Source organism: Megascapheus bottae, chromosome 28 (genome assembly GCF_031878675.1).
Source record: "Megascapheus bottae isolate mThoBot1 chromosome 28, mThoBot2.hap1, whole genome shotgun sequence".
In the NCBI taxonomy this organism is placed as follows: domain Eukaryota; kingdom Metazoa; phylum Chordata; class Mammalia; order Rodentia; family Geomyidae; genus Megascapheus; species Megascapheus bottae.
The window spans coordinates 8,134,815-8,147,013 of record NC_143536.1 but is presented as its reverse complement, the minus strand read 5'-3'; the positions used below and the strand labels follow the sequence as shown (position 1 = coordinate 8,147,013).

The 12,199-nt window shown below is 53.9% G+C and overlaps 1 protein-coding gene across 2 annotated transcripts in view; it reads right to left on the bottom strand.

Annotated features, from left to right (window-relative positions):
- Nucleotides 1-490: 490 nt before the first annotated feature.
- Nucleotides 491-12,199, bottom strand: part of Bicdl1 (BICD family like cargo adaptor 1) — a 70,978-nt gene continuing 59,269 nt past the window's right edge. For both annotated transcript variants that reach the window (XM_090320240.1, XM_090320241.1), the window contains 3 exons: nt 7,908-8,038; nt 3,909-4,029; nt 491-1,738 (listed from right to left, as the gene is read on the bottom strand). In XM_090320240.1, coding sequence (XP_090176366.1) covers nt 1,577-1,738; nt 3,909-4,029; nt 7,908-8,038 — 414 coding nt within the window. In that variant the 3' untranslated portion in view covers nt 491-1,576. The remainder of the gene's footprint in view (nt 1,739-3,908; nt 4,030-7,907; nt 8,039-12,199) is intronic.

Below are 12,199 nucleotides of genomic sequence, written 5' to 3'. Positions count from 1 at the left end.
AAAAATAAAGATTCAAGCTGCCAAATTTCCTTCCAGGATCTGTTCGCTCTCCCTCCCGCCTGTGCTCCAGGCATCTTGCTGCCCTCCTGCTCCTGCTTCTCAGTGTGTCTGGCACAGGTGCCTGTTGAGGCCCTGGACAATTTCAGAAGCAAGTTCACTTCCCCAGGGCAGCTGGCCCAGGGCCACTCTTCCCTCCGATCAGTGCCCTGCCTGTGAGCACGGGTGGGAAGATGCCATGGCAAGGGCCATGTTTGTCACATGCTGGAAGGATGCAGCAGAAGCCTTTGCCTGGAGTGGTTTCTTTCTGGCTGGAAGTTTCCATCATGTTCAGGGCCAGGCTTACAGTTTGCCATGCTGCTGGCTTGGTGGGGAGCCTAAAGGAGATGAGAGGTACCCTCCCAGGCCAGCCTCCCCGGGGCTGCAGCTGCAGCCAGTGCTGGTTCCAAACCCTTCCACTTACCCAGGGACTGAGGCAGAAAGCTCTGTAGAAATTAATTTTATTCTTATTCGGACTATTTTTCAAAAGAAGCAGTGGTGTGCTGTTTTTCTAAAAATATGCCTTTATAGATTTATATATGTATATTATAAAATCCATACATGTATTTACATGGTTGCTACATACAAAATTACAGCACTTGGTATGTACATATCTATAGGTACATTCTTTCCGCTCATCCCTGCTGTGCTTTTCCCGGTGAAGGCCGGATGCTGAAGCAGTGTATGCGGCTGCGGGCTAGCAGGGCCACACAGCCTCTGAGCTGGGGCCTCAGCAGAGATGGGGGGTGGCTGCAGGCCTGGTGGGCAGGATCTAAAGGCTCCTAGCAGCCTCCCCCCATCTGCCCTGGGGTACCTACACTGCCTTCCGTGTGAGGGGGGCTGGCCAGGCCCGTCTGAGGCCATCCTATGGCCTGGGCTGGCTGGGCTGGGCTGGGCCAGGAGGTTGCAGTGGAGGCAGGAGGGGCTTTGGGAAGAAGCCCAACCCTCCTTCAGCCCAGACCCCATGAAGGGGAAAGGGCAGGAAGCAAGAGCCCACCGGATACCAGCAAGAACACGCTGCCTGGCTGAGGCCTTGGCAGGATTAGGACCGCACTGGAAGAGGCTGAGGGAAAGCCCAGAAGCAGGGCACCCCTCCGCTCCTGGGGTGAGCCCCAGGCCTTCACCCCACAGCCCCAGGCTGGGCCTCCTGCCACGGAGGGGCTCCAGCAGAGATACATGCATGTAGGCCAGGGGGTGCCTCCCCTTCCTCGCTGGGCCAGGGCTGGGGCAGAAAGGGAGGCCTAGGCCTTCTAAGGCATGCAGAGCAGAGCCTCCGCTTCTGTTCCCAGCTTCTAAACCCAGGCGGCAGCAGAGCCGTGGAGGGGCTGCTCAGTGACGGACTCCATGGGACTCCCAGGCCTCGGCCTGACTGGGAAGCAGGACAGGTCCCTACCTGGCCCTCTGTCTTGAGAGCAGCCTCCATGTGCGCTGACGAAAGGGAGCAGGCCTTGGAGGTGGACTGGGCCCCAGGATGGGGGAGCAGTGCTCACCGCCTTTGAGCTGCCCACGTCCTGTCCTTGGTGTCCTAACTCTTCCCAACTTAAATTTTCCTGAAGAATGAGAAGAGCCGCTTGCCTTCCGTGGGGCCGGGCTCGAGCCCCCGCCCGGGCCCGTGGCGGCTGGAGAAGGCAGCAGCAGGCCGGCTCCGCTCCTTCAGGTGCGTGTCCATCAGCTGCCGGTCAATGACCCTGTGCATGTCATCCTGCAGGTGGAGAACGGGCGGGGTGAGAGGCAGCTTGGCCTGGCCTGCGCGCGCAGGCAGAGGTGGCAGCTTGGCCTGGCCTGCGCGCGCAGGCAGAGGTGGCAGCTTGGCCTGGCCTGAGCGCGCAGGCAGAGGTGGCAGCTTGGCCTGGCCTGCGCGCGCAGGCAGAGGTGGCAGGTCAGAAGCCCGGGCATGCGGAGGAGTGATGAGATGTGTGAACAGCTACACCAAGGCTGCCAGACCAAAACCAAGTGATGAAGGTGCACGGCGCTGGGGTAACGGGAGGGAGTCAGTGCTGTCTCGTCGGGGCTCGAGCTGGTCCTCTGCCAGTGCCACCCCTCCTGACCCTAAGGTGCTGTCCCTGTGGGCAGCAGGCTGAGCTGCCTTCAGCTTGCCGGCCCAGGGACTGGCCGAGAGGCCGCTCCTGCTCTGTTTTCTCCTTTGCGGTCCAGCACCCACATTCACCCCAACCAGCCAGGCTCCTGTGAAGGCAGAGGCCGTGGGCATCACAGTCTTCAGGGCTTGCACCAGCCCAGGGCCATCTGGTCAGCTTTACTAGGGAAAGGACCTTTCCCTGCGTTTGTCTGTGGCCTGGCCTACAAAATGTGTCCTGCCCTTGCTTACACAGCAGCAGCCCCCCCTGCACGGAGGAATGGCTCTGCTCTTTCCATTCTAGCTGCTAGGCGCTTAGCTCAGGGCCCTGAGATGTGCTGGTACAATGACTGAGCTCTGGGTTCAAGCCCGGATCTCTGTGGCTCTGAGCAGAAGTTGGACTGGCCTGTCCCCGTCCACCGCATCACTGCCCCTGACTCACTGAGACTCTGCAGATGTCAGGCAGTGAAGGGATTTCTTGGCTCATCACCAAATAGTGGTGCTCACAATTGGCACTTGCCTTTCTCAGTCTCCATCACAAACTTCCTCCCTGGCACCTCTGCTCCTTCCCTCCTGCCCCTCAGATATGATGCTGTGCCAGGTCTTGGCCAACAGCCCCCATTTCTGAGGTTCCCACCCACTGCCTGCACAGAGTAGGCTGTATCTACAGCCTCAGGTACAACAGGCAGAAGAACGAGGAAAGTGTCCTCCACAAAAAGCTGGTATCACAGCCACTGCACCCTCCATCTCATCAAGAACCCACACTCACAGACACAGCATCACATGCTTGCCACTCTTCCAGTGCGCAAAACAATGTGTTTATGAGAAGGTGGCACCAAGAAACCAGGTTAGCCAGACATGGTTCACCCTGCAGAACTGGGCACATGCTGCCAGACACACTAGACAAGATGGTGACAGGAGGGGAGCTCAAGGCTTGATGGCATGTCACTGCACAGATGATGCCAGGCTCCTGGCACACAACATGGTGGGCTATGAGGGGAGGCAGGACGATGATGGCGGTGAGGAGAGGGTGGAAGGGATGTGGGCTCAGTCTCACCTCGAAGGCAGGAGGGGTGTACGACTAAAGCTGTTGGTACGGGAGCTGAGAAAGGCCACTAGATCAGAAACCAAAGGAGCCAGATAGTGAATAGCCCCGAGGAAGCAAACTGCAGCCAGGAGAGAAGAGAGAGCAGTGCAGTGAGCCCGGGCCTGGCCAGCTGGCTGCCTTGCAGGAGCCAGGGAACAGCCTTGATGGGGCCAGGGCTCAGCTGCCAGCCCCACTGGGCCCTGGAGGAATGGCCGCTGCTGCTCTGCCCTCCTCTGTGGGGCTCACCTCAGAGCCCCAGGTGACTTTCCATCTATTTAAGGAGCTTCTTGGGGGGACACAGGAATGGCTACCCACATCTTAACACTGGACTCCCTCAAGCTCCTCAATGAGAAGCCGGTTGAAACAGCCCAGGCCGAGCAGGGAGTGCGCAGGCCCGTGTGACAGCCACGGGGCCTGCCTGGCATGGCGCTCTGGAGAAAGGAGGCTGCTGGCCTTCAGGTAGGGGAGGGGGCGGCTGCAGGACTGCAGAGCCGCACCCAGCTGTGCTTGCTCATTCTGCCACACTGGGCTTCCCAGCCCCACTGCCAATCGTTTCTTCCTAGTTTTAAGCCCAGCCAGAAACAGCAGCTGAAGGAGGGCCTCCGCCGGCAGGTCTGCCACTGGAGTTGTGCGGGCAGTGCATGGGGCTATCCCCCCACTTCACGGGCTCCAGGGGGGTCCCTCACCCCGTGTCACAGTGCTCTTGCTTACCTGCCAAGCCTCAAGCTGCTGCGAGAGGTTCAGTTTCTGCTGAATAGCGTCCAGCAGCTGGCTGTTGAGAGACATCATGTCCATCTTGCACTTGGCCAGTTCCAGCTCCACAGCATTCTTTCTGAAAACAGAAGGCCAGGGTGGGCATGGACGCCCTGAACCAGGGCACCTGTCTCTCGAGGAGAGGACCTGTGGTCCTCAGACTCCGACTGCACAAAAATGAGTCTGTATCTCTGTTGTGCAACAAACTTCCACGGGGTCCTCTCAATCTTCACTCCACCTATGGGTGGAACAATGTCAGAACAACAGGCTGAACGTGATTAAAGAGAAGATTTAAATGAGGAATGGAGCTCAGCACCTGGGCCTCGCAGGAGGCTGAGATCTGGATGATCATGATTCAAAAACCAAGTAGAGCAGCAAAGTCTGAGTGACTTCATCTCCAGTTAATCATCAAAAAGCAGGGCTGGGGGTGTGGCTCAAACCGTAGAACATCAGCCACAGGTTCAAGCCCTAATAGGGGCAAGGGGGGTGGGGGATTGCAGCCCAGAGGGGATCAGAGGCCTCACATGGCACAAAGGAACTTGCCTCTGGCAGGGTGGAGGGGAGGACAAGAACCGCTTAACGGAGTCATCTGTAAGATAAAGTGTGCAAAGAAAGCCACCAAGCGGTGGCCACGACAGCTTAACTAATGCTGGGGAACTGGTGGAATATTGGTGAACACGATAGAATATGGGCACTTGTAAAAACAAAACCAAAAACACATGGGCATTTGCAGCCGCTGCTCAGTGGAAAAAAAAGCCAGAAAACAAAGGTGGAGATTTGTGAGACTGTGTGGAAGGCCACACACAGAAATCTAGCTGATCAGGCTAACTCTCCCCACATACTTCTCGTGCCTTCACGTTTTTGTGTATTTAATGTATTACTTATGTTTCCACTTTGCCTGACAGCTGTTAAATACAAAGGAAAGTTGGTGGGGGAGGGGATACAAAGCAGGAGGAGCCAACTGGACGCCTCTGCAGAGGAGTCGCAGGTGGCCCTGACGCCCAAATGTGCATCCCTTAGGCCCCCCACCACACAACCCCAGCTCAAAACAGCAAGGCGTAGAAAAGGACCTCCCCGCACAGGGCCAGCTACCCCGCAAGGACAGCCAGGGGGCCCACCTGCAGAGGCCACCCGCTTTGATCTGGGACCGCCGGCGGCACTAACAGCAGAGCAGTGGATCCCATTTACAAAATGCTCGGCCGCCGGCCTCCCGCAGCGGTGGCGGCACTTCCCCTCTGGCCTGGCAGGGTCCAAAGAGCCCTTCGTCACCTACCCCACACCCACCACCCAGACCCGGATGCACACCCGCCCAGGGTCTCATCTGCAGTGCCGCGCTATGTCCGCCCACTGCAGCGGTGGGCCCTCAGGATAGGACCGGGCCTGCCCAATGAGCTTGGGGCTCAGGCACTGCAGACATCCTCTGTCACGCCAGATGTCATTGGCTGGCGGGAAGCAGCGGAAATCCTCCGCTGGCGCTGGTTGCCATGGACGCCAGCCGGCCCCACAGCCCAGGAACAAACCCCAGCATTTGGGTAGCAGCTGCAACCTCACGCTTCCGAGCCTTTGCCGACAGGTGGCGCTACACGCAGCCTGGTCTCCGGGTCTGCGGGTCCGCCCTGCCGGCCTCCGCCCGCCGGCCTTGGCACAGCTCTGAACGTTGGCTCCCCAGCACCCTCCCAGAAGGCAGAGAAGTCGCAGATGAGTCTAACAGCCACATTGTTAAAAGGTAGTATTTCCAAGGTCGGGGGCTACAATTCCTTATTTGAATGAGGCCACGAATACCTGACTTCTGTTTTTGTAAGGCAGACTTAAGCTTTGTGTGTGTGTGTGCACCCAATTCTTACACTGGGGTTTGAACTTGGTGCTTCCTGCCTCATGCTGTCGGCTCAGTTTCCCCTCCTCCCCCCAACACTGGGGCTTGAACTCGTGGCTTTTTACCTCAGAGCTGGTGCTTTAACTTGGGCCATGCCTCCTGCCCAGATTTTGCTAGTTATTTTGGAAATGTACTTTTTTTTGGGCTGGCTTTGAATTTCAGGTCTTCCCATTTCAGCCTAGTAGAGTAGCTACAATCCTAGACATGAACCTCTGATTCCAGATTTTTGTTTAAGTGAAGACCTTCAAGGTGATATTAAAAATTGTCACTTAGCTTTCCTGAAAGTCATCTACTTTCCTGTAACCCAGGGACTCTCATCTTGAATACACATGAAACGATCAGCATGGAAGCTGGAACAGTTGAGAACTGGTTGCTCACCTCTGTAATACTAGCTACTCAGGAGGCTGGGATCTGAGACCTGAGGATCATGGTTTAAAGGCAGCCCAGGGAAGGAAATCCCATGAGACTTTTTCTTTTCCCAGTCCTGGGGCTTGAATTCAGGGCCTGAGCACTGTTCTTGGCCACTTTTTACTCAAGCCTAGAGCTCTAACACTTGAGCCACAGCATCACTTCTGGCTTTTTTCTGAGTATATGGTACCAAGGAATTGAACCCAGGGCTTCGTGCATGCTAGGTGAGCACTCTACCACTAGGCTATGCTCCTGTCCCTCCATGAGACTCTTACCTACAAGTAACCACCAGAAAACTCAAAGTGGTGTTGTGGTTCAACGTGGTAACATACTAAGCTTGAGCAAAAGAGCTCAGGGCAGAGCTCAGGTCCTGAGTTCAAGCCCCATGACTAACCAAAAAAAAATTGGGGCCGGGAGCATGGCCCCAATGGGGCCTAATGGTAAAGTGCTTGCCTAGCATGCATAAATCCCTGGGTTCAATTCCTCAGTACCACATACACAGAAAAAGCCACAAGTAGTGCTGTGGCTCAAGTGGTAGAGCACTAGCCTTGAGAAAGCCCAAGGCCAGTGCCCAGTCCCTGAGTTCAAGCCCCATGACTGGCAAAAAAAATCACCATGGAAAATATACCCACCCCATTCAGACTAAATTAGGGCAGGCCCAGGATCTAGGGAGTTCCCCCAAATGGTTTTCTGTACAGCTAGCCAGCCAGCATTGAGAATCAGGCGAAGTCTATAAAAGTGCATGGCAAAATTTCGAGATCCTGTACAAATGAGTATAGAACCTTTAACTGAGTCTTTAGGTCTGTATTCTCCTTGCTCTTATACCAAGACTTTTATTTCCAAGGGACAGAAAAGGAACTGTCCCCTTGTAGAGATCAAACCCCCTCTTCACCCAGCTAGCCTTGTTTTACAGGGCTGCCAAGAAGACAGAGACCTTACAACAGAGTTCTCCTGGGAAGGGGAGCTGTGAACCAGGCCTCCTTTGTTAGAGGGCAAGGGCGTGCTTTTCAGGGCTTCCTGAGTCTGGAAGTCTCCTCTGGCCACTTAGGTAAGTTAGGGCTTACTTTTTTTTCCTCTCTGTCTCTGATACTGGAGCTTGAACTCAGGGCCCGGGGACACTGTCCATGAGCCTTTTCTACTCTACCACTTTGAACCACAATGCCACTTCTGGTTTTTCTGGTAGTTCACTGGAGATAAGAGTTTCAGGGACTTTGCTGGCTGGGCTGGCTTTAAACTGCAATCCTCAGATCTCAGCCTCCTGAGTAGCTAGGATTATAGGTATGAGCCATTGGTGCCCAGATGAAACATACTCTTTACCCGACTTATGGGACTGTAACCCATTTGTACATCACTTTTATAATAACAATAAAAATAACTAAAAAGACTATATATACACATATGAAAGGTAAGATTTATAAATGGAAAAAAAAGCAAGACATGTGGAATGACATCCCACTGATGTTTAAAAAATCCAACACAACACAGTACAAACCCACCTGCACACGCACAGGAAAAGATCTTCCAGAATACACACCCACCTCTCCACAGCAGCATCTGCCTGGGACTGGGGATGAGGGTGGAGAGCCTTATCTTTGTATTCTTCTGTACAATTCGGGTTTGACAATCATCTCTACCTCAATTTAAAGAATAAAATAAAATGGGCCATCAGCACTCACTTTGCGATGGCCTCATCCCGGTCCCTGATGGCCTTCTGAAGCTGCTCCCTTGGCTCCTTGTCCTCGGACGTCACTCTGAGCCGGTCCCGCTCCTCCTTCAGTGCAGTCATCTCCACACTCAGCAGTGTTACCTAACAGACCACAGAAGAGGGACGGTGAAACCTCGTTTCCTCTCCATGAGTAGAAAAGGCATGGAGAACCCCAGGCTAGCAGGTGTGTGGGGGACAGCGGGCTGGGGGCATCCCACTGCTGCCCTGCTCCAGACAGGGCCCTCCTCTCCTGAAGGATACGGTGGAGCAATCTCCGGCAAGTATACTTGGCACACCACGCTGCCAGTCAGTTACCAGGTTTCCCCAGGGAGATCCTGAAGGACCACGAGCACATTCTACAGAGCAGGGTCCCCAGTCTTGTTCCAGCTGTCTTTCCTACAGAATGCTATTAGTGGGGGCCTGGCTGCCATCTCCAGGGCACTTGGCACAACCCAACTCTTCCTCATTCAGCTATCCAGATCAGAGCCACCTAGAGTCTGGACACCTAGGTGACCTTCTTACCCCTTACTCTGAACCTGTCACCTTGCCTGTGGTCTGTGTCTTGGCAGATGCCATCCTGGCAACCATCATCTGGCAGTGAGGGATCCCTCCAACAGCTCTGCCAGCGACCACAGTTTACCCCGCTCCACAAGAGAGTTAACCTGACGTGCACTGTTTTCACTAGACGGGAGAACAGGGCTGCCTCCCTCTGTGCACACCTGAGCCTGACTGTGTGTGGCACTTAACCTTGCAACTCCTACACAGCTGACAACTGCTATTTTAGGGGAAGTCACCCCAAATCTTTTCCTACTTTTTGGGGGGGTTCCTGGTTGTATGAGTCTAGTGGGGGGGGATAACATGACTGCCCGGAATGGGCAGGTATTCATTTCCTTTCCTTCACAGCTGTGGTGGGGTATGTGAGCTGGACTTGCCATTCGCATCCCTTTCCAAGGCCAGCAGCTCCTGAGAACAGCAGAGCCACAGGTGACGGGGGCATTGCCAGGCGGCAGGCTGGGCTCTGCTCTCCCTTTTTTGGTGGTTTCCCCTTCCTGTGTGGGAGTGGAGTTGTCCTGCCTTCCTTTCACCCAGTTCTGTAAGCAATCAAACTCAATGCTTTCCCCTTAAATTATGCAAAGCAAATTGGTTGTGTGTGACCAGAAACCCTGCCAGCTAGAGCTTTCAGCAAACATTAAGTAATGGAAAGGTGGAAGCCCCTTTTCTAGGTTGATAGGACTAGATCGTGCTTGGATACCTCACCCTCTTGTTAAATATTACACTGATATTTTTCCAAGGGAGGATCCATCCAGAAAGGCCAGCCTTCCTCCCACGGGGGATCTATGTCACCTTCCTGCATATCTATTGGCTTATCAAGTTTCAGGTTTAATCATCTTCAGATAAGACTGAAACTGAGCAGAGGTCCCCCGAGACAAGGCTGACAATCAAAGCTCTCAGCCTGACAAAGCAGAGCTGCCAGCCGTGGGGCTGCAACTGGAGGAATTCAGGGTCACCCCATGGCAAGCAGGAGAGGGACAATTTACTACTAGGACTCTGATAAGGATCTGTAAGGCCGGGTGCTCGGCACTGACAGCAGAGAGCTGAAGCCATGCAGGTGAGGAAGGCCCAGGAGAGGAGGGCCCACTCTGGGAAGCATGGAATATCTGAGAGGCCATGGCTTATGCAAATGGTGTGTCCTGAGAGACAGGAGGGGTGGTGGAGAGAGCCAGCCTCACCCTAGGCATCAGCAGGTTCTACTGCTTGGATGGTAGAAGTCAAGACTCAGGAAGTACCTGCCAGAGACAGCCAGACATACCAAATGAGCCGTGCCAGGGCCCCAGGCCAGCTGAGTAAGGAACAGACAGGCAATAAACAGGGACAGACATGCCAGGCAGGGAAAGCCAATGTTTAATATGCTTCAGATAAAACTCTGAGAACTTTTTGCTTTGATCTGGAAAATGTGGACATTAGAGACCAGCAGGTACCTGCCTCAGGAGAAGAGACAAAGATCTTGGAAGAGACAACCTAAAAGCTGATTCTGCTGGTCCCCATTAATTAACTAAAGGAGGATAAAAGCTGTATACTCAGCACCTCCACTTTGCAGCTATGCTCTTTGATCTGAGCCATTCCTTTCTGGGGTCACTTTACAAACACCTTGAACTCCAGGAAGAACAAGATTCTCCAATAAGCTCTTGACAAAAGGCAGACTGCCTCTCAGACAGTCTGCCATCTTCTTACCATCTTGAAGAGCCAGAAGATCATACAGGAGACCTGTCAGGCCTCTGCAGAAAAGACTGAGCTAAGTAAGGGTCGATCAACCAGGCCAGATCTGTGACTTGTTGATACTGGTTTAAAAATGCATACCTCTCTGCCCTAAACTTTCTCTACTGAACCTGAAGCTGATGTCTGTACCCTCGAAGATGGCTGGAAGTGTCCTGAAGGGCTGTGTCCCCATGGCTGCTATGCAGTAAACCTCCTTCCCCTGTCCTTCACCATGTCTCTCTATGTGGCAGATAGGGGTGAGTGGCTGGACCCAATATAGGATTCCTAGACTGTGGGCCTGGGGTCTAAACTCAGTTATCAGTGTTACTCTCTGAACCACAACAAGGGAAAAACAACTGTCCCCCATGACTAAGTTGTGAGAAGCAACTGAGATAGAAAACCTCAGGGTCCAGAGCACAGCGGCTTAGAATCGTGTATTCCACCCCCTCCTCTCCACCAAGGAGAGCCAGAAGGCTGGCTATGTCAATCACTCACCCCAGAGTCATGTGATCTGTAATGAGTATTTGGCTGTGTCCAGCCAGGGCCTGTGCTGACACAGTAGGAGAGGGTGGGGGCCTCATGCTGGTACTAAGGTAGCCTGTGGTAGAACTGGCTGGACAGTGAGGTGTGAGTGCAGGACGATGGCCAGGCAGAGCCAGGACACATCTCAAGGAAGGGGATCAGAAGGGTTCCCAGGAGGAACTGAAATCTGCTCTGGAATTAGGGAGGATGAGGGTGGAACTGAAGGGCAGGGAGGGGCTTCCTAGGGAGAGGAGAGGGCCAGAAGTGGGGGTGGGGTGTGTCCCTGCCACGTTCACTTCTTTTGATATCAAGGGGATGAAGGGGGACAGGAGGGAGGGCAGTCAGCACGCAGCAGCCTGTGGTACCTGGGGCTCGAGGTCCCCTATGACTTGATATGGAAACTAGTCTATGATGGGCAAGGAGCGCCCGGCTTTCAGGTTTCACTTCATAAAAAACTGCCTATCTTGTGAGGGTGGGTGGCCTGGAGAAGAGGCGATCAAAGATCAGCTATGACAGAAGGTGGGTCTGAGATGGGGCAGTGTCCAGGAGGATGGGGGGGGATCACGCTCAGTTTACAGAGCTACCACATCTGGCTAGGGAAGCCCTGGGCTCCAGCACACACCCTCCTCTTCCATGTCCTCTGAGTAGTCTGGTGGAGTGTTCTAGCCAAGGCTGTGCTGTGCCTCCACCAGCCTGGGCTGAGGAGCCTCACAAGGGACTGGCTTTTGTATTCTGCAATAGTTCTACCCACCCACCCCACCTCCCACCCCAAGCTCACTGACAGGAGGAGTCGTCAGGGGCGGTGAGGGAGGAGGACATGCCGGTGGAGGTGCCAGGAAAGCATCAAGTTTAACTAGAAATGTATGCCACAAACCGAAATGATTAAACTTTACTCCAAAGTCTGGATTGTTTCTGAGGAGGTGACACAGCTGACCGCTCACCTTCCAGGCCTGTCTTGGCCCTGCAGCATTATCTCAACATGGGAAGAAATGGGCTTGGAAGTTGGACCATGCACTGGATGAGGTCTGACGCTGGCCTGGTTGGATGCTAGAATCTTAATCCCAGCAACTTTGTCTGGGCTCTGACCACTAAGGGACAGCTAATCTTGTCTAGGCCCTATCTCTGGTCAGGTCTCGAATTCAGGGACATTATGGGCCACTGAGGCACATGGTAGGATGCGTGGCAATGAACCAACCCTGAATGTGCATATCATGCTTCCTGTGTTGGCTGCCATTTTTTAATATATTTTTATTGTAATTAATAAAAGGGTTACATGATATTTGCCATATAGAAGGTGCATTAATTCACATAGATTGATACCCTTTTACATGCCTTGGTACCCATTACCCACCCCCCCACCGTTGGCTGCCATTTCTATGATCATTCTAGAGCTGTCTTGCACTCCCTCCCCATTTCCCTGCCCGGGACATCAATGTGACTCCCATATGGGAAGGTCTGGGAACTGTAGTGATATTTAAGAGGTTT